Source organism: Cetorhinus maximus, chromosome 24 (assembly GCF_964194155.1).
Source record: "Cetorhinus maximus chromosome 24, sCetMax3.hap1.1, whole genome shotgun sequence".
In the NCBI taxonomy this organism is placed as follows: Eukaryota; Metazoa; Chordata; class Chondrichthyes; order Lamniformes; family Cetorhinidae; genus Cetorhinus; species Cetorhinus maximus.
The window spans coordinates 48,944,807-48,967,451 of NC_135902.1; the positions used below are offsets into that span (position 1 = coordinate 48,944,807).

Here is a 22,645-nt window from a genome sequence, read left to right on the forward strand (position 1 = left end):
TTACTGTGTGTTTGACAGACAAATTATTGCCCAATGAAAATGATGCCAATGTAGCGCCTCAACTCCCTTACACTGCCAGGTGCTTGAATTAAATTGGGGCTAATTAGATATGCAAATATTTTGGGAAAGGGATCAAAAAAGTTTATTAAAAGCTGCAAACTCAACCTTAATGATTGTGAAATAATGGATGACTGATCTCAACTGAAGTGGGAGGTACTAAGGTTAATTACCAAGTCATTAGCTTCAACTGTTTGAAACAGGATGAGTAACTGCAGGCAATCTTTCAGAATTACAATGGAACACAAATACATCAATAACTGATGGAAATACTAAGCCAGAGTTATGTTGTGCAGTGACATCACTAGCAGCAACTTTTGTACAAACATTTAATAAATGCGTTCAATGATAGGAACATTTGGGGGAAGGGATCTACCCAATTTCCTGACGGCTTAATATATTGAGGATGTCTTACATCCGAATACTGACTTACTTATACGCAAATTGGACAGACTGCAATGCATTTTTAGAATGTTGATGCTTTTAGCTATATTATAGGAATAATAAGTTTGCAATTTATCCAATGTGGCATAAATATGCTGATCAGCCAATTAAACATAAACCATGTAGAGAGTAAGAAATGCACGGAATGTAACTGTAGAGGCGACAGGAAACTCCATGCATTCTAAAAAAAAATTCCTGTAGTTCAAGTCCAACACTTAAAACATAACCAGTCAATTTAACAAATCTTTAGCTCTTTGCCAAAAAAGGATTATGACATTTAAAAAAAGATAGGTATTGACAACTTCATACAGAAACACCTACATACCGATGATGAAAACCCTAGGAGTATTACCTCTGCTTATTTTGCAATTATACATTTGAGCAAGCTTTTTTTGCTGCAAAATCTGCTAACATGCAAGTGTCAAGTAATTTGGCAGATTACAGCATTCAGGTTAGAAGCTTCAGGGTATTTTTGAAACAAGTGTGACCAATGTACTTTTATATCCAAGTTACTTTTATACTTGAATGTTCTTGACAAGTTATAATTCCAATTCAGTTCAACCAACTGGTTCCAACATATCTACACTCCACTGGTATATTTGGTATTAATTGGACAAACTGACTCCAAGTCATCGCACTTTGCATCTTTACCTAATTTCCATTTATCACAATGTATAACATTCAATATCTTACATAGATGTGTTTTACGCTGTGCTGTTACAGGTGACCTCAAGTTATATATAGCCCTCCAAAGTTGCACAATGAGACAAGAAAGCCAGATACATTCAGTTAACAGTGCGCATTTATTTCATGGTCTGGCGGGGCAAGTCCATCCTCCCATGAAGACATGCAACCAGTAAAACGTATCCCAAAATGAAAACATTCAGTACAAAACAGGACTGTGACTTAAAAAGTTACATATATTTAAAAACCTATTTCACGGAGTTACTAGACTACATTGTTCGTGTCCCTCCCACAAGGAAAAAAAAGTCAACCACTGATGAGTCAATTTCAAGGTCACTTAACTTGTGTCCATCTGCAAGAAAAGAAACAGATCAATGTTAAATGTCAGCATATCAATCAGCATCAATATTTTATAGAATTAGAAATTAAATGCAGCTTTTTAGGCAGATTTTGCTAGATCCATACAGAACCAACAGCCTGCAGTAAATCACAGTTTCCTCCAAAATATAAAGTCAGAACAGTGGCAACAGATTAAGTGAATATAAAGGCCATGTGTCCTCACAAACCAGTACAATGCCTCAACCAGCTCTCCTTTGGCCCCCAAGCAGGCCAGTTCTTCCCAACTGGTTGATAGATGCTCTCAACTGCCCCATTTGGACATTGCCTTTCTCAGTTTCCTTACAAATGGACTTTTATTTATAACACTAAAGGAAGGCTATAATTAACATTAAATTCAACTTGTGCCTACTTGGATCCATGGTTGCCTTATTAGGCCAGTTACATGACTGCTGCTTAATCTAAGATAAAAGCAAAAAACTGCGAATGCTGGAAATCCAAAACAAAAACAAAAATACCTGGAAAAACTCAGGAGGTCTGGCAGCATCTGTGGAGAGGAGCGCAGTTAACGATTCAAGTCCGAATGACCCTTCAATAGAACTAAGTAAAAATAGAAGAGAGGTGAAACATAAACTGGTTTAAGTGGGGGGGTGGGACAAGTAGAGCTGGATAGAGGGCCAGTGATAGGTGGAGATAACCAAAAGATGTCACAGACAAAAGGACAAAGAGGTGTTGAAGGTGGTGATATTATCTAAGGAATGTGCTAATTAATGGTAGAAAGCAGGACAAGCAAGGTACAGATAGTTGTTTTGTTTTGGACCCTTAATTAGCACATTCCTCATAATAGCACCACCTTCAACACCTCTGTCCTTTTGTCTGTGACATCTTTTGGTTATCTCCACCTATCACTGGCCCTCTATCCAGCTCTACTTGTCCCACCCCCCCACTTAAATCAGTTTATATTTCACCTCTCTTCTACTTTTACTTAGTTCTGTTGAAGGGTCATTCGGACTTGAAACGTTAACTGCGCACCTCTCCACAGATGCTGCCAGGCCTGCTGAGTTTTTCCAGGTATTTTTGTTTTTGTTTTGGATTTCCAGCATCCGCAGTATTTTGCTTTTATCAAGGTACAGATAGCCCTAGTGAGGGTGGGGGGGGGGAGGAAAGAGAGAGAGAGAGAGAGAGAGAGGGGGAGAGAGAGAGAGAGAGAGAGAGAGAGAGAGAGAGAGAGAATCAAAAAAGGCTAAAAGGTAGAGATAAAACAATGGATGGAAATACATTTAAAAATAGTGGGAAAAGAAAAATCTATATAAATTATTGGGAAAAAAAAAGGGGGGGAAATCGGAAAGGGGGTGAGGATGGAGGAGAGAGTCCATGATCTAAAATTGTTGAACTCAATATTCAGTCTGGAAGGCTGTAAAGTGCCTAGTTGGAAGATGAGGTGCTGTTCCTCCAGTTTGCGTTGAGTTTCACTGGAACAATGCAGCAAGCCAAGGACGGACATGCAGGCATGAGAGCAGGGTGGAGTGTTGAAATGGCAAGCGACAGGGAAGTCTGGGTAATGCTTGCGAAGAGACCGAATAGGAGCGGGCTTAATCTAACTTCATTTTCACATACCAACTCAATTTCAGTCACTCTTTCTCACCGATGAGTCACATTCATCCACACAAATCTATTTCATCTGCCAATACTCTGAGCTACTCAAAACCTACTTAGAGGCCAGACACTGGGTTGTCACCAAATTGCACCAGCCTTACCCCACTGTTTATCCTGCACGAGATACAATTTTCTTTAACTTTAACCCATCCTTTATTTCTTCCTACAAGAACAGGTTCCACTACAAAATGGCTGTTCCAGAAACAAACTGCTCACCACCTATGATCCAATCTTGAATGAATCCACCAATATCATGGAAATAACCAAAATCAAGATCTTTTGCCCCTTCATCTATACTGGTTTACCTAGCTACACGTTCCTCGCCATCTTGTACTATTCCATTAGAACTCTCAACCAGCTGTCACCTAGAGCCTTCATTATAAACTTACCTTACTTATACAACCATGCTACATGTGGTCTTTCTACCCAAGGTTTCTATTACTGACAAAGCCCTTTTCAACCATTTTTTGATTAGATCATAGAGCCCTTCAAGGTTGCTCCGCCATTCAATACAGTCATGGCTGATTTTGTAAGAGCCCACTCAGAGCCATTTGTAACCATCCCATTACTGCCACTTTGAAGTCAAACCCCCACTACTGCATTCTCAAATACAAGAGCTGAAGGCCTTTCCTTCAAATTCCCTGTCCCTAGAGGCAATACATTTGCTTCTCCTAACTGCCACTCCCTCTTCAACAGTGCTTTCCTCTTTTAAGAGATCTACCAAATAAAATAATTTCCTCCGAATCCCAGCAATTTGGCTTCTGCTCCCCTGTAAACAGCACAGAACCCGACAGCAGCACTCCTATTGCCACCCCGAGATGCGCAGACCAAGAAACAAATTCTGGGAGCTTCTTGGTCAGTATGGCTGAGTTTAAACTTCAATTGATCAGCATAGTAGCCATCATTAAGTCACTTTAATTTTTTCCTAAGTAGATATATACAGCATAAACATAATACAGTATGAACTCTCAGGGACAGATTGAAATCACACTAATGCCTTTAATGAATTATTCATGATATTAACGGAAGGTGCAATGGAATATTTTTAAAATCCCATAAAGGTTGCTTTAACCAAACAGTGAAGACAAACACCACCAGACTCACCCTGGCATTATAAGCATCCAGTTGGGCATCCAGCTCTTCTGCTGAAAGCTGCTGCCTTGGATTCCTTCCACCCCGACCACCTCTTCCACCTCTGTTGCCGCCTCTGGATCGTCTGTTTCCACCCCCGAACGCACTACCTCGGGTTCGGTTTAATCCTCGGTTTCCACTACAATTATAAAGGAAAGGTGTGGTCATGGGAAAGATTATCATTCCAAAAGGAGTGACTAGCCAGTAAATCAGTGTGCCATTCCCACAAAATCTTAACTCATTTTAAGTATCAAATGTCAAAATGCTGCAAGATAAACCTGAAAAGAGGGGGGAAAATACTCACCCGACAAGTGGTCTTCTTTGGGCATCAATTTGTGAGGTAACCAGTTGAATGTTCATTGGTCGCCCTTTCCCCCACAAGTAGAAAGAAAAGTGTTAGTTGGCAATTCCAACAGTAAAGCACATTGTGTACCAAAGCAGTATGGCTTATTTACAGATAATTCAAATACAGACTCCCTGCAAATATAGTCATGTTTTTGCTTGTAATAGGGAAATCATATTTCAGGCATACCGTAGATGGCAGCAACAGAAGCTATGATTCTGGTCAGGGGAAACTGAACAAAATCCGCTTGCTCTATTGACCTCAAGAGGGAGGAGAGGTTGAAGTATGAAATCTGCCATTAATTTGCTATATTTTGAAGTGGTTTGTCCCTCTATATATCAGAAGCATTTTACAGCAACCCCCCCTCCCCCATTGAAGCCACTAAAACAACCTGCTACAGTTCAATTGTTGGGCAAAGCCAGTTATCAAAGCTTCCTTTCATACATTTGGAATTATTCTGGTTGGCCCTGTAGATCTCCATAATTTACGGATAGCAGCAGTCAATACACACTCCAATATAAACCAATCACATTACGCTTTGAACTAATGAACAGATGTTACTTCTAAAATTTAAAAACTAACCAATTGCTCAGTCACTGAACACGGAATTTCTCTGGCTACACTACTTCTGAGCCAGAGAAATTCCCATCCACCTTTGATGAAGCAGCCCAGGCCATTAACAAGCCCATGACCCACAGCAGCTCCCACTGGCTTCATAGATCAAAGGTAGCTGCTTAAGAGGCACAAAAAGATCAATATGTTCAACTCCAGCCCTCAGCTGCCAAGCCAAGGCAAAATTGGTGGCATCAGGCAGCCCACGTTTCCTCCAATTAGGGAGGCAAATCCAAGTATTGATAGCAACTTGGGTGTCTACCACCTCAACTTTAGGTTCCCACAGATACAGGAATTAAAATACAAGGAAACTTGAGGCAAGGATTGAGCAGTGTCAATCAGAAATTTGCAACTTAAAATAAGATAGTGGGATCCAGAAAACGTATACTATTTAAGAGGGACCTGGTGTCAGAAGACAAAAGACTTAAATCAACTGAATAATTAGAAAGTAAAACTGGTGCTGCACCTTAAATTTTATTAATGTTTTTGTTATTGTTATAACATTCAACTAGTTATATCACTGCGCTTTCAGCATAGATCTGTCAATTTTACTTTGTCTAATGCAGCAAAGTTGCTCTCAGGATCTGTAACCTGTTAAGCTAATGATTTTAAACTGGATCCAACTTTACTAAAAAAAGGTGCTGCAATCTCATTTTATTCAATTCAAACATTCTACCATACAAGACTAAATTACCATCTAAGGGAACTCCATTATATTGCTTCATTGCCTTCAGAGCATCTGCTTTCCGCTCAAAGTGTACATCTGCTGTCCCCAGGCTGCGACCCGATCTATCATAATGTACAGCAGCTTTCTTCAGTGTCCCAAACTCAGCAAAAAGTTCCTGAAAAATCAAAAACAGCATATAGTTCCAAGGGATCTAAATGAGCAGACCCAACAACTTACCTCTGGAACAGAGACATTGACAAGGCAAAGGAATTTATTCCACTGAACTCCCAATCCTTGATATGGGCTTTCAGTGTATTTCATATTTAATGCCATTTGTGGCTACATTTCACTTTTTTTTTTACAATTTAGAAACAGGTCATGGCATTTAGGTAACCCATAAAGCATGGTTTTAAAACTTCTTCAAACATTTCCAACAAGAATTTGAATGTCAAGAGGTTCGGAACAGGTTTGCTTGCTTTCCATTGACAACTCATTCAATGGAATGTTGGGTTGGCCCTCAAAAGGGATGATTGGGAAGTGTCGACAGGCAATAATTAGTTTAACTATAGAAAAATAAACGGACTAAATGTGAACAGATGCTGTCAAACAATTCTATTTAAGGGACAAAATTCCTGTAACAATCTCTTTCCCTGGAAAGAGAAAAATGCTGACAAGCAGCACAATATAAAAGGAAATAACGCAAGGAAGTAAAGGATCTTTGATACTTGTCATTTTAGCTGTTCATGCTGCATGCAACAGCTTAAATTTAGAGAATGCCCTTAATGCACCAAAAACATCCCAAAGCACTTCACAGGAGCGTTAACAAGGTCTGACACCAAGTCACAAAGTGAAATTAGGGCAAATGACCAAAATCGAGGAGTCATTTAGAGAGGTTTAAGGAAATTCCAGAGCTAATGACCACCAATAGGGGAGAAATTAAAATCAGAGATACATAAGAGGCCAAAATTGGAAGAACAGATCTTGGAGGGTTCTGGGGCTGGAGGGGCAAAGCCAGAGGTATTTGGAAACAAGAGTGAGAATTTTAAGAATGGGGGTGTACTCAAGCAGGAGCCAAATGTAGGTCAGTGAGCATAGTGATGTGCAAACTGGACAGGTTGGAACATGGTCAGTTTGGATTACCCTAAGTTTATGCATAGTGGAATACAGAAGGCCGACCAGAAAAACATTTAGGGATTTGGCCTGCAACTTCAAAAATTGGTGGTAGGTTATGCTCCAGTAATTTTTACTTCAGACATTTAGCTGCATGGTCAAATACCCAATGGCTTTTATTACTCCTAAAGCAAGGGCCATCATTGTGCTGCTGCAAACTTAATCAATCTAGGACTTAACAGTCTCTGATTCTACCAAATTCTCTAAACTGTCTCATGCATTCTGGAGGTAAAAGATTCACATGCGATGTTTAGTCAGCAGTAACAGTAAATAGGGGGCTGGTTAGCTTAGTCCGCTAGCATGTAGTTCAGAGTAGTGTCAACAGCACGAGTTCGATTCCCATTCCAGCTCAGGTAGATTTGGGGACCGGCCTCCTTGCCCTGCCTCAGAGAGTGGAAGGCAATGGCAAACCACCGCTGACAAAAACTGCCAAAAAACACAGCAATGAAGCAATAAGCCAAGGACCTGCATTTGGGCAGAGCACACATGAAGGAAGGATGATCAAAAGTAAACAGTTAACATTTAAACTACTTCCGTTACAATGCATTGAAGACATCACACCTGTTAAAAATACTATTCTGGCAATATCAGGAACAAACAGGGGGTTTCTGTGCTTAAATTGAACAGTCACTATAAGTCAAATGAAGGTGTATATTGTCAATGTAAAGGGCACTTGTTCACTTAACTCTACTCTTCAACTTAAAAAAAAAGGGTCATGAGGACTCGAAACGTCAACTGTACTCTTCTCCGCTGATGCTGCCAGACCTGAGTTTTTCCAGGTATTTTTTGTTCTACTCTTCAACTGACATCTGGTAAGAGTAGCATATACTAGGTATGTTATAAAATGGAAGCTCATGGGATAAAAGGGGTATTAGCAGCATGGATACAAAATTGGCTGATGTATAGGAAACAGTTGTGGTCAATGGCTGTTTAAGTGACTTGAGATGTATAGAGCGGAGTTGCCTAGAACTCAGTACTAAGCCCATTGCAGTTTTTGATAACACATGACCCAGACTTGGCACTAAATGACAATTTTAAGTCTGCAAGTGACTCGAAACTTGGAAGTATAATTTGCAGATAGTAAAAGAGCTCAGAGGGACATAGACAAGCTGGAGGAATGGACTGATACATGGTAGATGAAATTCAATGCAGTAAAGTGGGAGAAACACACCAGTATAGTAATAAAAGCAAAATACTGCAGGTGCTGGAAATCAAAAAACAGAAAATGCTGGAAAAACTCAGGTCTGGCAGCATCTGTGGAGAGAGAAACAGTTAACGTTTTGAGTCCGTATGACCCTTCTTTCAGACCCTTCTGAAGGGTCATATGGACTTTCCAGCAGTGTTTTTTTAAAAAATAGTTTTATATAAGTTTATCACAACTTCCATTGGTAGTGTCTTTGTCTCTTCCTATCAAACAAAGGCAATACAATCTAAAATGACAATTTTAAAGTAGGTGCAAGAGAGATTTGAGACTGCTTGTGAACAAATCTTTGATGGTGGAAGGACATGTTGACAAAGCAGTTAAGCTAATGGGACCCTGGGCTTTATGTAAAGAGTGTATAAAATTGAGGAAATTGTGGTAAAACTATATAGAACTCTGGTTCAAAACCAGCTGAGAGCAAAGAGTACAGTGAGATTGACAAGATGGTCCCAGGGATAAAGGATTACAATTATATAGATTGGAGAAGCTGGATTCGCACAAAGGCCAAAGGGGATATGATAGAGGAGTTTAAAATCATGATGCATTTACAGCGAGTTGAGAAACTGTTTTCAATGACTAAATGTCCTCTGGTTATTGATCCAGTTTGAAGGCGATTGGCAAAGAACCAACTTTTAACAAGGGTGGTTAGGATTTGGAATCCTCTGCCTGTCCAGAAGTAGCCATCTAAAGAGAATCAGGTAAATACTTGAAGGATATGGGAAAATAGAACATTAAGACTAACTGGGTTACTTTGAAAAAGCCAGTAGATTTAATGGGCTAAAAGGCTTCCTGTGCTGTACAGTTGTGATTTTGTAGGCTGATAAATAGCAGTACCAAACAAAGCTCAATCCTACCCAAACTGGAAATACCCAAACAACATTTCCAATCCACAACTCAGAACCAGCAGGCAAAACAAAGGCCCAATATCCTGCATTTCACTTACCTGAATATCCGCATCAGACACACCAAAGTCTAAGTTCGACACCAAGAGTTTTCCGCCAGTTTCAACCCCACCGCTAGCTCCAAAACCACTGTCAAAAAGGTCATGCTGCCACTTGTCTGGGAGTTGTTTCGGCTATAAGAAAAGAGATACACACCTCGCTGACTTCCTACATTTTGTTACCCCAAAACATTGGTTAATTCACATGTCCACCTACCTATCTCTCCACCACCCGTCCCCCAACCCCACATTTAAAATGAAGAATACATGTAGGCAAGATTCAGCAATTGAGTTTTTTTGGGAAGTTTCATTACAAAATAAGGACAGGGACCTTACCTGAGATGGATTAGCTACTTAACACAATGACGCATGAAGTGAATGTATTGGGTAGCTAATTACATTGTTTCCACTCAGTTCACTAAATTAGTAACATGTAAAGAGCTCCTGCATACACAAAGCTAAATGAAAATTAAAGCACAGAATCGGATGCAACTGTTTACTTGGTGAGAAATAAATTCACTTATTTGTTATCCTACCACTGTTTCCACAGCACATCTCGAACTAAAGCCTGGATTCCTTTTAATAGCCACTAGCCAGATACTTTGGTCTGAAATTCTCCTCAGCTGCTGGTGGCTTCTCCTCCAGCGGGAACAGCTGCAACGCCTCCACCTCTTCCAAGCGGGATGCATTCCATTTCTCCACAAATCTCTTGGCAGCGCAACAGTCCATATGGGAGCATTTTGCATTGACTAAGCTCCTTTCAATAGTATGGATTTAAAAAAATGTCCACCACTTGTCAGGACACCAACGAGTGAATGTTCATTTGAAGTGAATGTTCATTTGAGATGCACTTTCAAGTCAAAATGTTCATACAGGTCCATTAAGAAGTAGTTTTGCTGCAGTTCTGTTCAATTCAGGCGATTTTGAAGTATAAGAAGCGTGAAGTTGCCTTTGAGAAGCACAGTACAACTGGGAACCACTGGTGCCTTAGCGAAAAGGCGGCTCTTTTAAGACGTCCTTGCAGATTGGCGACAACGGGGGTTTAAATCGTTTGTAAATTCCTTCATGATCGAAGCATTAATAAAAAAAGAGCGAGCATTGCTGGTGTTGCCGAATAGCTGATCCCACGCCGGCGACATCTTTGTGCTTGGGTCGGGCCGCCATTTTAGCTCCTGAAGAATGGCAGCAGCGGATTCGGGCCCCCCGCCCGGTGGGGGGTGTCAGGGAAGCTCGGAGCCAGAAAACAAAACAATTTTTCTTCTTTTTTAGAAAAAATTGGAAACCGCTTCCACTTTCCTCCATCCTTGCCCGACTCTCCTCCGTCCGATCCAATAATCGTGAAATTTTTCCTCATCCTTCTTTTCTTCCATTTCCCCGGTGTCGAAACTCGAGGGAGTAGAATTGGTTTTAAAATTAAAACGAGCTAACCAAAAAAAAAATACTAGTAGATCTTTTTCTTTTGGGGGGGGGGGTTTCTTTTTAAAAATCGAATTTATAACGGCTGCAACATGGCGCCGCTCCGTCAAGGTTCAAAATTTAAAACCGATAAAAAAAATCACTTCCAAAAAAAATGAGGGGGGAAAAAAAACAAAAAAAAACCCTACAATGATTTTTTTTTTCTCTCTCTTTCTTTCTTTCTCTCTGGATTTTAAATGTAATACATTTTTCTATCATTTTTTTTTAAAACCGCGGTCGCTTCCTACCCTGCTGTACGGAGCCGGTCGGTTTCTTCCTCGGATTGCACTCTGTCTGTTGCGCATGAGGCCTACAGCCAGGCCCCCCGCCCCAGCTCCACCGCGGCCTCCCGCTGCTCCTCGACCGGCTAGGCCGCCTCGGCCTGCTCCCCGGCCCATCCCGCCGCCTCCTCCACCACCTCCACCCCGGCCGCCGCCGCCTCTGCCGCCGCGGCCGCCCGGGCTTTTCTGCCGGTTGAGTTTGATGATGTCGTCCAGGGACATGTCGAGTTTGTCGCCCATTTTCCTCTCGGAATTTTTTTTCTTCTTTAAAAAAACTTTTCTCTCCTTCCTCTCGAGAGCTTCTCTCACGACGGGAGTTTTTTTTTTCTCTCTCCCGCTTTGCGAATAGACGAGGCAAAATAAAAAGATTTGATTCTTCAAATTTGTCGGAGGGGAGCTTTTTGTTTTCCCCCCCCCCCAAAAAAAGTGACGGTTCGTTGCGGCGGTTTTTTTTTTGTGTCTTTTATCTCTCAGCCCGCGGCGCCACACGTTATAAAGACGGTAATGGCGGCTTTAAGGACAGAACGGGCGGCCAGTGGAGAAAGGGGGGTGGGGGGGCCGCAATGCCCACTGCGCCTGCGCCGCCCGCCCCAGCCCCACGCGTCACAATCGAACTCGTCATCGCCGACGCCGTGATCGTACTCGACCAACGAGCGAACAGAAAGACGCGGAAAGTGAGGAGCGGGCGGGTCATTCATAATGAGCCGGTTTGGCGCCTTTCCGACGGAATGGAATGACGTGACGTCAGCGGGCATCTCCCCCCCACCACCCTCCCCTCTCCACCACTCAGGGTATCCCGTTGAGATGCGCGACTTTCAGCATTGGCAACATGCCAAAATCTGAAATTAAAACAGACTCGTCCAGCATCTTGTGGAGAGAGTTAACGCATGAAGAGTTAACATTTCAGGTTAATGACCCTTGATCAGGACTGGGGGAAAGTTAGAAATGTCATAGATTTTAAGCGAAAGGTGGAAGAAGCAACAAAATTGATCGTTTGTGATAGAGTGAAGGTGAGATTCAATTACAAAAGGGTTCATTGTGCAAAGCCAAAAGAAGTGGAAATGCGACAAGTAAAGGTATGTTTAGGGGAGGTGTGACTGACAGGATCCTGAATAGCTGCCGTCTGAAAGCAAAATAAATGAAATAAGAGAGAAAGGAGAGAAGGGGAAAACCAAATCAGCAAAGAAACACAAAACAAAATGAGGGCAGAGGCTGTAATCTAAAATTGCTGAATTCAATGTCGAGTCCAAAAGGCTGTAAAGTGCCCACTGGAAAGATGAGGTACTGTTCCCTGAGTTCACATTGAGCTTCACTGGAACATTGCAGCAGGCCAAGGACAGAAAGATCAAAACAAAAAGCTAAAAGCTACTGCGGATGCTGGAAATCCAAAACAAAAACAGAATTACCTGGAAAAACTCAGCAGGTCTGGCAGCATCGGTGGAGAAGAAATCAGTTGACGTTTCGAGTCCTCACGACCCTTCGGCAGAACTGAAGTATAGTTAGGAGAGAGGTGAAATATAAGCTGGTCTAAGGTGGGGGGCGGGGCGAGAGAGAAGTTGAGGGTGGGGTGGTTGTGGGGATAAGCAAGCAGTGATAGCAGCAGATAATCAAAAGATGTCACAGACAAAAGGATCAAAGAGGTGTTGAAGGTGGTGATGTTATCTAAGAAAAGTGCTAATTAAGAATGGAAGGCAGGATACTCAAGGTACAGCTCTAGTGGGGGTGGGGTGGAAAGACTAACAAAGTTTTAGTTTTAGATTTAAAAATAATGGAAATAGGTGGGAAAAGAAGAATCTATATAAATTATTGAAAAAAAAAGGGGGAGGGGGAAGAAATGGGGTGGGGATGGGGGGGAGGGTGAGTTTAAGATCTAAAGTTGTTGAATTCAATATTCAGCCCGGAAGGCTGTAAAGTGCCTAGTCGGAAGATGAGGTGCTGTTCCTCCAGTTTGCGTTGGGCTTCACTGGAACAATGCAGCAAGCCAAGGACAGACATGTGAGCAAGAGAACAGGGTGGAGTGTTAAAATGGCAAGCGACAGGGAGGTTTGGGTCTTTCTTGCGGACAGACCGCAGGTGTTCTGCAAAGCGGTCGCCCAGTTTGCGTTTGGTCTCTCCAATGTAGAGGAGACCGCATTGGGAGCAACGAATGCAGTAGACTAAGTTAGGGGAAATGCAAGTGAAATGCTGCTTCACTTGAAAGGAGTGTTTGGGCCCTTGGACGGTGAGGAGAGAGGAAGTGAAGGGGCAGGTGTTGCATCTTCTGCGTGGGCATGGGGAGGTGCCATAGGTGGGGGTTGAGGAGTAGGGGGTGATGGAGGAGTGGACCAGGGTGTCCCGGAGGGAACGATCCCTATGGAATGCCGCCGGGGGGGTGAAGGGAAGATGTGTTTGGTGGTGGCATCATGCTGGAGTTGGCGGAAATGGCGGAGGATGATCCTTTGAATGCGGAGGCTGGTGTGGTGATAAGTGAGGACAAGGGGGACCCTATCATGTTTCTGGGAAGGAGGAGAAGGCGTGAGGGCGGATGCGCGGGATATGGGCCGGACACGGTTGAGGGCCCTGTCAACGACTGTGGGTGGAAAACCTCGGTTAAGGAAGAAGGAGGACATGTCAGAGGAGCTGTTTTTGAAGGTAGCGTCATCAGAACAGATGCGACGGAGGCGAAGGAACTGAGAGAATGGGATGGAGTCTTTACAGGAAGCGGGGTGTGAGGAGCTGTAGTCGAGGTAGCTGTGGGAGTCGGTAGGCTTGTAATGGATATTGGTGGACAGTCTATCATCAGAAATTGAGACAGAGAGGTCAAGGAAGGGAAGAGAAGTGTCAGAGATGGACCATGTGAAAATGATGGAGGGGTGGAGATTGGAAGCAAAATTAATAAATTTTTCCAGGTCCCGACGAGAGCATGAAGCAGCACCAAAGTAATCATCGATGTACCGGAGAAAGAGTTGTGGGAGGGGGCCGGAGTAGGACTGGAACAAGGAATGTTCCACATACCCCATAAAGAGACAGGCATAGCTGGGGCCCATGCAGGTACCCATAGCCACACCCCATAGCTCACTTCCTCCAAATAAAAGGTGTGGCTATGGGTACCTGCATGGGCCCCAGCTATGCCTGTCTCTTTATGGGGTATGTGGAACATTCCTTGTTCCAGTCCTACTCCGGCCCCCTCCCACAACTCTTTCTCTGGTACATTGATGATTACTTCGGTGCTGCTTCATGCTCTCGTCGGGACCTGGAAAAATTTATTAATTTTGCTTCCAATCTCCACCCCTCCATCATTTTCACATGGTCCATCTCTGACACTTCTCTTCCCTTCCTTGACCTTTCTGTCTCAATTTCTGATGACAGACTGTCCACCAATATCCATTACAAGCCTACCGACTCCCACAGCTACCTCGACTATAGCACCTCACACCCCGCTTCCTGTAAAGACTCCATCCCATTCTCTCAGTTCCTTCGCCTCCGTCGCATCTGTTCTGATGACGCTACCTTCAAAAACAACTCCTCTGACATGTCCTCCTTGTTCCTTAACCGAGGTTTTCCACCCACGGTCGTTGACAGGGCCCTCAACCGTGTCCGGCCCATATCCCGCGCATCCTCCCTCACGCCTTCTCCTCCTTCCCAGAAACATGATAGGGTCCCCCTTGTCCTCACTTATCACCCCACCAGTCTCCGCATTCAAAGGATCATCCTCCGCCATTTCCGCCAACTCCAGCATGATGCCACCACCAAACACATCTTCCCTTCACCCCCCCGGACGGCATTCCGTAGGGATCGTTCCCTCCGGGACACCCTGGTCCACTCCTCCATCACCCCTTACTCCTCAACCCCCACCTATGGCACCTCCCCATGCCCACGCAGAAGATGCAACACCTGCCCCTTCACTTCCTCTCTCCTCACCGTCCAAGGGCCCAAACACTCCTTTCAAGTGAAGCAGCATTTCACTTGCATTTCCCCTAACTTAGTCTACTGCATTCGTTGCTCCCAATGCGGTCTCCTCTACATTGGAGAGACCAAACGCAAACTGGGCGACCGCTTTGCAGAACACCTGCGGTCTGTCCGCAAGAAAGACCCAAACCTCCCTGTCGCTTGCCATTTTAACACTCCACCCTGTTCTCTTGCTCACATGTCTGTCCTTGGCTTGCTGCATTGTTCCAGTGAAGCCCAACGCAAACTGGAGGAACAGCACCTCATCTTCCGACTAGGCACTTTACAGCCTTCCGGGCTGAATATTGAATTCAACAACTTTAGATCTTAAACTCCCCTTCCCCCGATCCCCACCCCGTTTCTCCCCCCTCCCTTTTTTTTCAATAATTTATATAGATTCTTCTTTTCCCACCTATTTCCATTATTTTTAAATCTAAAACTAAAACTTTGTTAGTCTTTCCACCCCACCCCCACTAGAGCTGTACCTTGAGTATCCTGCCTTCCATTCTTAATTAGCACTTTTCTTAGACAATATCACCACCTTCAACACCTCTTTGATCCTTTTGTCTGTGACATCTTTTGATTATCTGCTGCTATCACTGCTTGCTTATCTCCACAATCACCACACCCTCAACTTCTCTCTCCCCCCGCCCCCCAACCTTAGACCAGCTTATATTTCACCTTTCTCCTAACTATACTCAGTTCTGCCGAAGGGTCATGAAGACTCGAAACGTTAACTGATTTCTTCTCCACCGATGCTGCCAGACCTGCTGAGTTTTTCCAGGTAATTCTGTTTTTGTTTTGGATTTCCAGCATCCGCAGTAGCTTTTAGCTTTTTGTTTTTATCTTAGTGATAACCCCCTGCCTAGCTTCTAAGCATACACCCTTCACTCCATTCCCTTTCTCTCCCTGTTTCACCAGCACTATCATTGGTGCCAGCTTCTTCAGTGTCTACAATTTCCACAATGAGGTCAATAAGGAATTAAGCAAAGCAGTTGCAACAATTCATACTACGAGCTGGTTTCTTTTACACTCAGTTATTGTTTTTTCAGATGTTCAACACAATTGGACTGGTGCTGCATGAATACTGTGAGAAACTTTTAATCAGGATTTGTTCAAGAGTCAAGTTCAGTTCAGCTATGAGCTTTTTTCCAAAACTGTGCCCCAAAATGGCATTGAGCAATGATTAATGGGGAGCAGTGTTAAAGTTAATTATGTGGACTGTGGGTGGGTGATGGAAATTGAAAACTGTTTAAAAAGCATTTCATTGAATAAAACAATAGTTCTAAAGCATTGCAGATCTTTCTTTCCCTTTATTCTTTCATGCGATGTGGGCGTCACTGGCAAGGTGAGCATTTGTTGCCCGTCCCTAATTGCCCTTGAACTGAGTGGCTTGCTTGGCCATTTCAGAGGGCAGTTAAGAGTCAACCACATTGCTGTGGATCTGGAGTCACATGTAGGCCAGACCAGGTAAGGAGGCAGATTTCCTTCCCTAAAGGACATTAGTGATCCAGATGGGTTTTTACGACAATTGATGATAGTTTCATGGTCGCCATTACTGAGAGTAGCTTTCAATTCCAGATTTATTTAATTGAATTTTAAATTCCACCAACTGCCATGATCCACTCATAGCTTTAAAGGATTTGCTGCTGATTAATCTGAAGCCGGCCAACTTTATTCAAAGACACAACTTAACTACAGAAAATTTATTTGCTGTTCAATATTTTTTGTGTTGTTATTTTTGATTCTGCCCATTGTGTCCTTTACAGTAAAATGACAGTAAGAACCCAGTCGGGACAATTACATTGCATTTGACATTTTGCCATTCAGAAATTCATTAGTTGCGCTTGGTGAATGTCACTATCCCCTCTGGAGCCATTATTCTTGGGTCTCATCTGCTGAAAATTGTTACTTCCTGGATATGTTCCCATGGAGAGTGAACATATCCTTTATGATTGTATAAGGTCTCAGTGTTAAAACCACTATAACCTATAAAGGGATTAGTCATAGGATGCAGCTTTTGCCTTCCTCACTTTATCTCCCTTGTCAATTTACAGATGTTTTTCCATATCGATGCTCACAATTGATTTTTCCCTACAAAACACAGAAACTCCTGTAAATATGGGAACCTTGCAGTTGGCAATAAGCATATAATTGATGGTTAAATTGAACAGTTTATGTGCTGGCATTTGAACAATTACTATCAGGTTGACCCAAGTGTCTTGTGTGCTTAAGTCTTTATACCCCCTGATATTTTTCTCAGAGCTAGATTTATAAATAGCTATTCTTTCTTATGCATGCTTTTGTTTATTATTCATTGTTCATTGCATAAAGACTGTTTGATATTTTAAGAACATTTGTGATTACTGCTTCTTATAAATTGCTCTTTTCCAACTAAATTTGTTTAAATCTCAAGAAAGGACTTTCAATAAATTAACTATTTAATGTAAATGATGAGAATAATGTTTTAACAGCGGTGATGTGGAAGAATGCGAACAGAATACAACAAAATAACATAAAAGGATTGGGTAGATATATTAATAGGGTTAGATGAAGTAGGGTAGAAGGAGGCTCATATGGAGCATCAACACCAGCATGGAACCTGATGAGCTGAATGGCCTGTTTGTATGTTGGAAATTCTTTGTAATATGTAAATTAGTTAATTGAATCTGCTTGTTGTGAAGAATTGATATAAGCACACACTCTGCCCCATCCAAAAAAAGGAAAGTGATAGAAATTTTGACATCCACAATGGAGCTGTTTAAAAGGCCGGGTATGTGCAATATTTTCTGCAATAATACAATATACCTGTACCCAAGATAGGATGTACAGTTTTTCATGCATATTTTTCTATTATTATACAAAAAACATGGTAGTTTGGATATTTATGTTTCTATAGCTGCGCTGTCTTCATCTCTGTCAATAAAATCAACATCACAGCATCCTTAAGGGCAGCAACCACATGCTTTGCTCTTGCCAACCATCTCGTCCAGTGTGCTTCTCAACGGTCAAACTTTCCAACCTCCTCTCACACCAACTGCTCACTGGTAGACAATTAGCAGGTTTTAAGTAGTGTCTTATCGAAGGAGAGAAAGGAAGCGGAGTGGAGAGTTTTAGGGAGGGATTCCCAGAACTGAGGACCAATGCAGCTGAAGACATGGCCACCAATGGTACAGCAATGAAAACTGAGGTTAGAATTGGAGAAGCAGAGCGAGCTCAAAGCCTGGAGGAAGTTCCAGAGACCATGGAAGGATTTAAAAACAAGGATGAGAGCTTTAAAATTGCAGCATTGCTGGACCAGGAGCTAATGTAGGTCAGCAAGCACAAGGCTGATGGCTGAATAGGACTTGATGCGAGTTCGGGCATGGGCTTGCAGAGTTTTGGACGAGCTCAGATTAACAGAAGGCGCAAAGTGGAAGGCTGACCAGGTGACTACTGGAATAAAAACAGAAACAGAAATACCTGGAAAAACTCAGCAGGTCTGGCAGCATCGGCAGAGAAGAGCACAGCTGACGTTTCGAATCCTCATGACCCTTCAACAGAACTAAATAAAAATAGGAAAGGGGTGAAATATAAGCTGGTTTAAGGGGTGGGGGTTTGTTGGGACAAGCAGCCAGTGATAGGTGGAGATAACCAAAAGCTGTCACAGACAAAAGAACAAAGAGGTGTTGAAGGTGGTGATATTATCTAAAGGAATGTGCTAATTCTAGTGGGGGTGGGGGAATACTGAAAGGTAGAAATAAACAATGGGTGGAAATACATTTAAAAATAATGGAAATAAGTGGGAAAAGAAAAATCAATATAAATTATTGTCTACTGCATTCGTTGCTCCCAATGCGGTTTCCTCTACATTGGAGAGACCAAATGCAGACTGAGTGACCGCTTTGCAGGACACCTTCGGTCTGTCCGCAAGCATGATCCAGACCTCCCTGTCGCTTGCCATTTCAACACTCCACCCTGCTCTCTTGCCCACATGTCTGTCCTTGGCTTGCTGCATTGTTCCAGTGAAGCTCAACGCAAACTGGAGGAACAGCACTTCATCTTCCGACTAGGCACTTTACAGCCTTCCGGACTGAATATTGAGTTCAATAATTTTAGATCTTGATCTCTCTCCTCCATCCCCACCTCCTTCCCGTTTCTTCCCCCTCCCTTTTGTTTTTTCCAATAATTTATATAGATTTTTCTTTTCCCACCTATTTCCATTATTTTTAAATGTATTTCCACCCATTGTTTATTTCGACCTTTTAATATTCCCCCACCCCCACTAGAGCTCTCTGTACCTTGTCTGTCCTGTCTTCTACTCTTAATTAGCACATTCCTTTAGATAATATCACCACCTTCAACATCTCTTTGTTCTTTTGTCTGTGACAGCTTTTGGTTATCTCCACCTATTACTGGCTGCTTGTCCCAACAAACCTCACCCCCCCCCCCCGCCCCCCTTAAACCAGCTTACATTTCACCCCTTTCCTATTTGTACTTAGTTCTGTTGAAGGGTCATGAGGACTCGAAACGTCAACTGTGCTCTTCTCCGCCGATGCTGCCAGACCTGCTGAGTTTTTCCAAGTATTTCTGTTTCTGTTTTGTTTTGGATTTCCAGCATCCGCAGTTTTTTGTTTTTATCTTTGTTTTTATCTTTTGACTACTGGAATAGATTCAGCGCAGGCTCTTTAGTTACAGCCACTCACTTGATCGGATGACACAGAATCACAGAATTGTTACAGCACAGGAGGAGGCCATTCAATCAATCATGTCTGCACCAGCCATTCACCTAGTGCCATTCCTCCACCTTCTTCCCCAGAACCCTGCATGTGCTTCCTTTTCAGAAAACTATCTCATTCCCTGTTGAATGCCTCGATTGAATCTGCCTCCACCACACACACTGGCAGTGCATCCACATTCTTGGTAGAGTGCAAACCCTTCTTAAAATCTCTTGACCATGATTTGGGTCAACTATCCTAATGCCTGCTTACGTGGTTGGCTGTCAATATTTCATTTGGGACGTTTTCTTTTACTACACGAAAGGCCGTTATAAATGCAAGTTGTTTTTTTTTCATTATTCAGCATTTTTATTAAAGCAAGCATTCTATAATCCAAACGTTCAGTTTCAGTTCCTTAAGCTCAACCATCAAACACACTGCCAATTAAAAAGTGTGGATCTGCTGAGCATTTCCACAGTAATGGATTACAAAACTTTAAAGAAAGGAATGCAAACAACATTCTGTGCATAAAACACCTACCCCGGCCTAGAAAACTTTTCATTTTACAATTTTTTGGGGGTATTTTCCCATTAAGTCTAGGTTTAGCATCACTTATGCCAGACCTGGCAGTGACTTTGTTTCATAAGCTTTGAGGTTTCCTTTCTTTTTTTGTATACATTTTATATTTTGCGATGTTAAATGCAAGTTGTTGTTGCCTTCTCCCAGTGCAGTTCTCCGCTGGAGGCTCACGCAAGCTTGCAGATCGCTTCAGCTGCGGCAAGTGGGTCTGCGCATGTGCGCGGGGCCGGCGGCCGGCCGCTGATTGACAGGCTCCCCGGAGCGCGAGCCGCCGTTGCCCTGGCAGCCGGAGCGGCGCGCGGCCGGCGGCGGGGGGGCGAGTCTGCGCACTAGCCCGCGCTGCCAGCATCACTTGGATACAATTCATTCTCAAAGCTGAGACATTGCAAACCGAGGGGGCAACATGACTATCAAAAGCTTCAATCAGGGCCAGCAATACCGGCCTCGAATGGCTTTCCTGCGCAAGGTAAGAGAGAGAGAGAAAAAAAAAACAAGAATAGTAATAACAAGTCGACCAGTCATTTATTATTAGTGGGAGACAATTTTGTAAAGCGCCCAGGCGGAACCAAGGCTTGGATCCGTGAAGAGAAAATTGGAGCTTTCTTCTTTTGTGAAGTACTAATTAATTTTGAAGTGTAATTTTGAGATACGTGGTGCAAATGTCTCTCTCTCACACATACAAGAATTATTCAAGATGTATCTATAAATAATAACTCCGAAGAAGAGTCATACGGACTCGAAGCGTTAACTCTGTTTCTCTCTCCACAGATGCTGCCAGATCTGAGTTTTTTTCCAGCGTTTTCTGTTTTTATTTCAGATTTCCAGCATCCGCAGTATTTTGCTTTTATTTATTTATTTATTTATGTTAGATTCATTTGCCTACATCGGAATAAGCAACAGATTACTGTCCTGCACTGAAACTACTTGCAACATGTAATCCAGCTCACTGTTTGTTATTTATACATAACGGGAACTGTCTGCGCTCCATGCAACAACCTGGGACTTGTGTGTCTAATGTTTCGTTTGTCCTGTGAGCTTTGTGGGTGAAATTATTAGAAATTTCAGAGAATGTATTTTATTTTTTTCCCCCCCTTCCATATTATTTCTGGGAACAGCCCTCAAAAGAATTAAGGAAAATAATCTCGATCGAACCAAGCCCGGGGTGGCCTCAGGGTCAAGGGAGACGGACGCCTGTCGCACTTTTATCCGATTTCATAGAATTAACTTTACTGAGAGTGACAGGACATCTAATGCCTGAAGTATGCCTCAATCAGACTGTGGACATCAGCAGCAACGGTGATACGTGGAGAAATGTCTGTGCTATTTACTGTTAACAACAAATTAACGAATAAAGATCAACAATGTCGCAAGGGACATTTTAACGGAACTCACTTCAACATTACATCCCATCCTAGACCTTAACCTCATTCCCATGCTGAGTGACTTGCTCCTATTTCCAGCATTGCCTGTGTCGCTCTTTTCGTGTTTTATAAATAACATTCCAACAGTCAGTTAGTCTATGAAGGAAAACAAAGCGTCCAGGCATTAAAAACACTCTTGACTGCCAGTAATGTCCGTGTTTGCTGTCTGCTTCGCCCTGGTTAATCCAAACTTTCCCTCATTATTGCCACTCACGACAGTCATGATCTGTGTGGTGGTTGTATCATTCCAGTTTTGAGCAGACAACACATCGCAGTCCCCAAATTTAATGCGATTTTCCTCAGATAGACCACTGGGATAGTAAAGCAATTGAAACTGGAAGTGTGGCTGAAATTCACACTGATAGAAGAGGCGGTGTTTTGGCTGACGACCCATTTGCTGTGCGTTTTGATATTTTAACAAACTTATTGCAGCTCAGCTGTAAACTCAGGTTCTCTTTGCTGAGTCAGCAAATTGTGGGCTCAAGTCCCGCACAGAAATCTAGGCTAGCATTCCAGTGTAGTACCGAGGGAGTGCGGCACTGTTGGGGGTGCTGACTTTCAGCTGAGACCCTTAAACCCAGGCCACATCTGCTCTCTCAGGCAGGCTCAAAAGATCCTACGGCACTATTTTGAAGAAGAGTAGAGGAGACATCCATCAGTCAACATCACTAAAACAGAGTCATTATCATTGCTGTTTATGGAAGCTTGCATTACAAAGGAAGGGTACAAAAGGACCTTGGGCCCTTTCACTGTCAAGAGAGAGATCTGGTCTAAGGACATGGGTGACAGTTTGTGCCCTTGAAAGGGAGGAAGAAATACCTCAGTTGAGAAAGGAATATTACATAGTATAAGGAAGTTACAACATGGAATACAGTCGCTCAGCTCAATCAGTGTGTGTTGGTATTTGTGGGCACTTGCCCTAAACCTGTGCTGTGTTCCCATATTCCTGAATTATCTTTATCTTGAGAAGGATTCTTTTCATCCAGAGGGTGGTCAGGGTCTGGAACTCACTGCCAGAAAGGGTGGTAAAGGCAGAAACCCTCA

The 22,645-nt window shown here is 42.8% G+C and overlaps 2 protein-coding genes across 3 annotated transcripts in view; one reads left to right on the top strand and one right to left on the bottom strand.

Annotated features, from left to right (window-relative positions):
- Positions 1-1,285: 1,285 nt before the first annotated feature.
- alyref (Aly/REF export factor) lies at positions 1,286-11,322 on the bottom strand. Of its 2 annotated transcripts, none has more exons than XM_078528972.1 (6): positions 10,945-11,322; positions 9,245-9,376; positions 5,958-6,105; positions 4,613-4,676; positions 4,282-4,447; positions 1,286-1,537 (listed from the first exon to the last, which is right to left on the bottom strand). In XM_078528972.1, the coding sequence occupies exons 1-6, from the start codon at positions 11,215-11,217 to the stop codon at positions 1,523-1,525; spliced, it is 798 nt and encodes a 265-aa protein (XP_078385098.1). In that variant the 5' UTR covers positions 11,218-11,322; the 3' UTR covers positions 1,286-1,522. The 2 variants fall into 2 exon arrangements, with proteins under 2 accessions (XP_078385098.1, XP_078385099.1); XM_078528973.1 differs by lacking the exon at positions 10,945-11,322 and adding an exon at positions 9,778-10,906.
- An 8,627-nt stretch (positions 11,323-19,949) lies between these two features.
- Positions 19,950-22,645, top strand: part of rgs9b (regulator of G protein signaling 9b) — a 79,226-nt gene continuing 76,530 nt past the window's right edge. Inside the window, exon 1 of the mRNA XM_078571234.1 lies at positions 19,950-20,646. Within this exon, the coding sequence (XP_078427360.1) occupies positions 20,584-20,646 (63 nt within the window). The 5' untranslated portion in view covers positions 19,950-20,583. The remainder of the gene's footprint in view (positions 20,647-22,645) is intronic.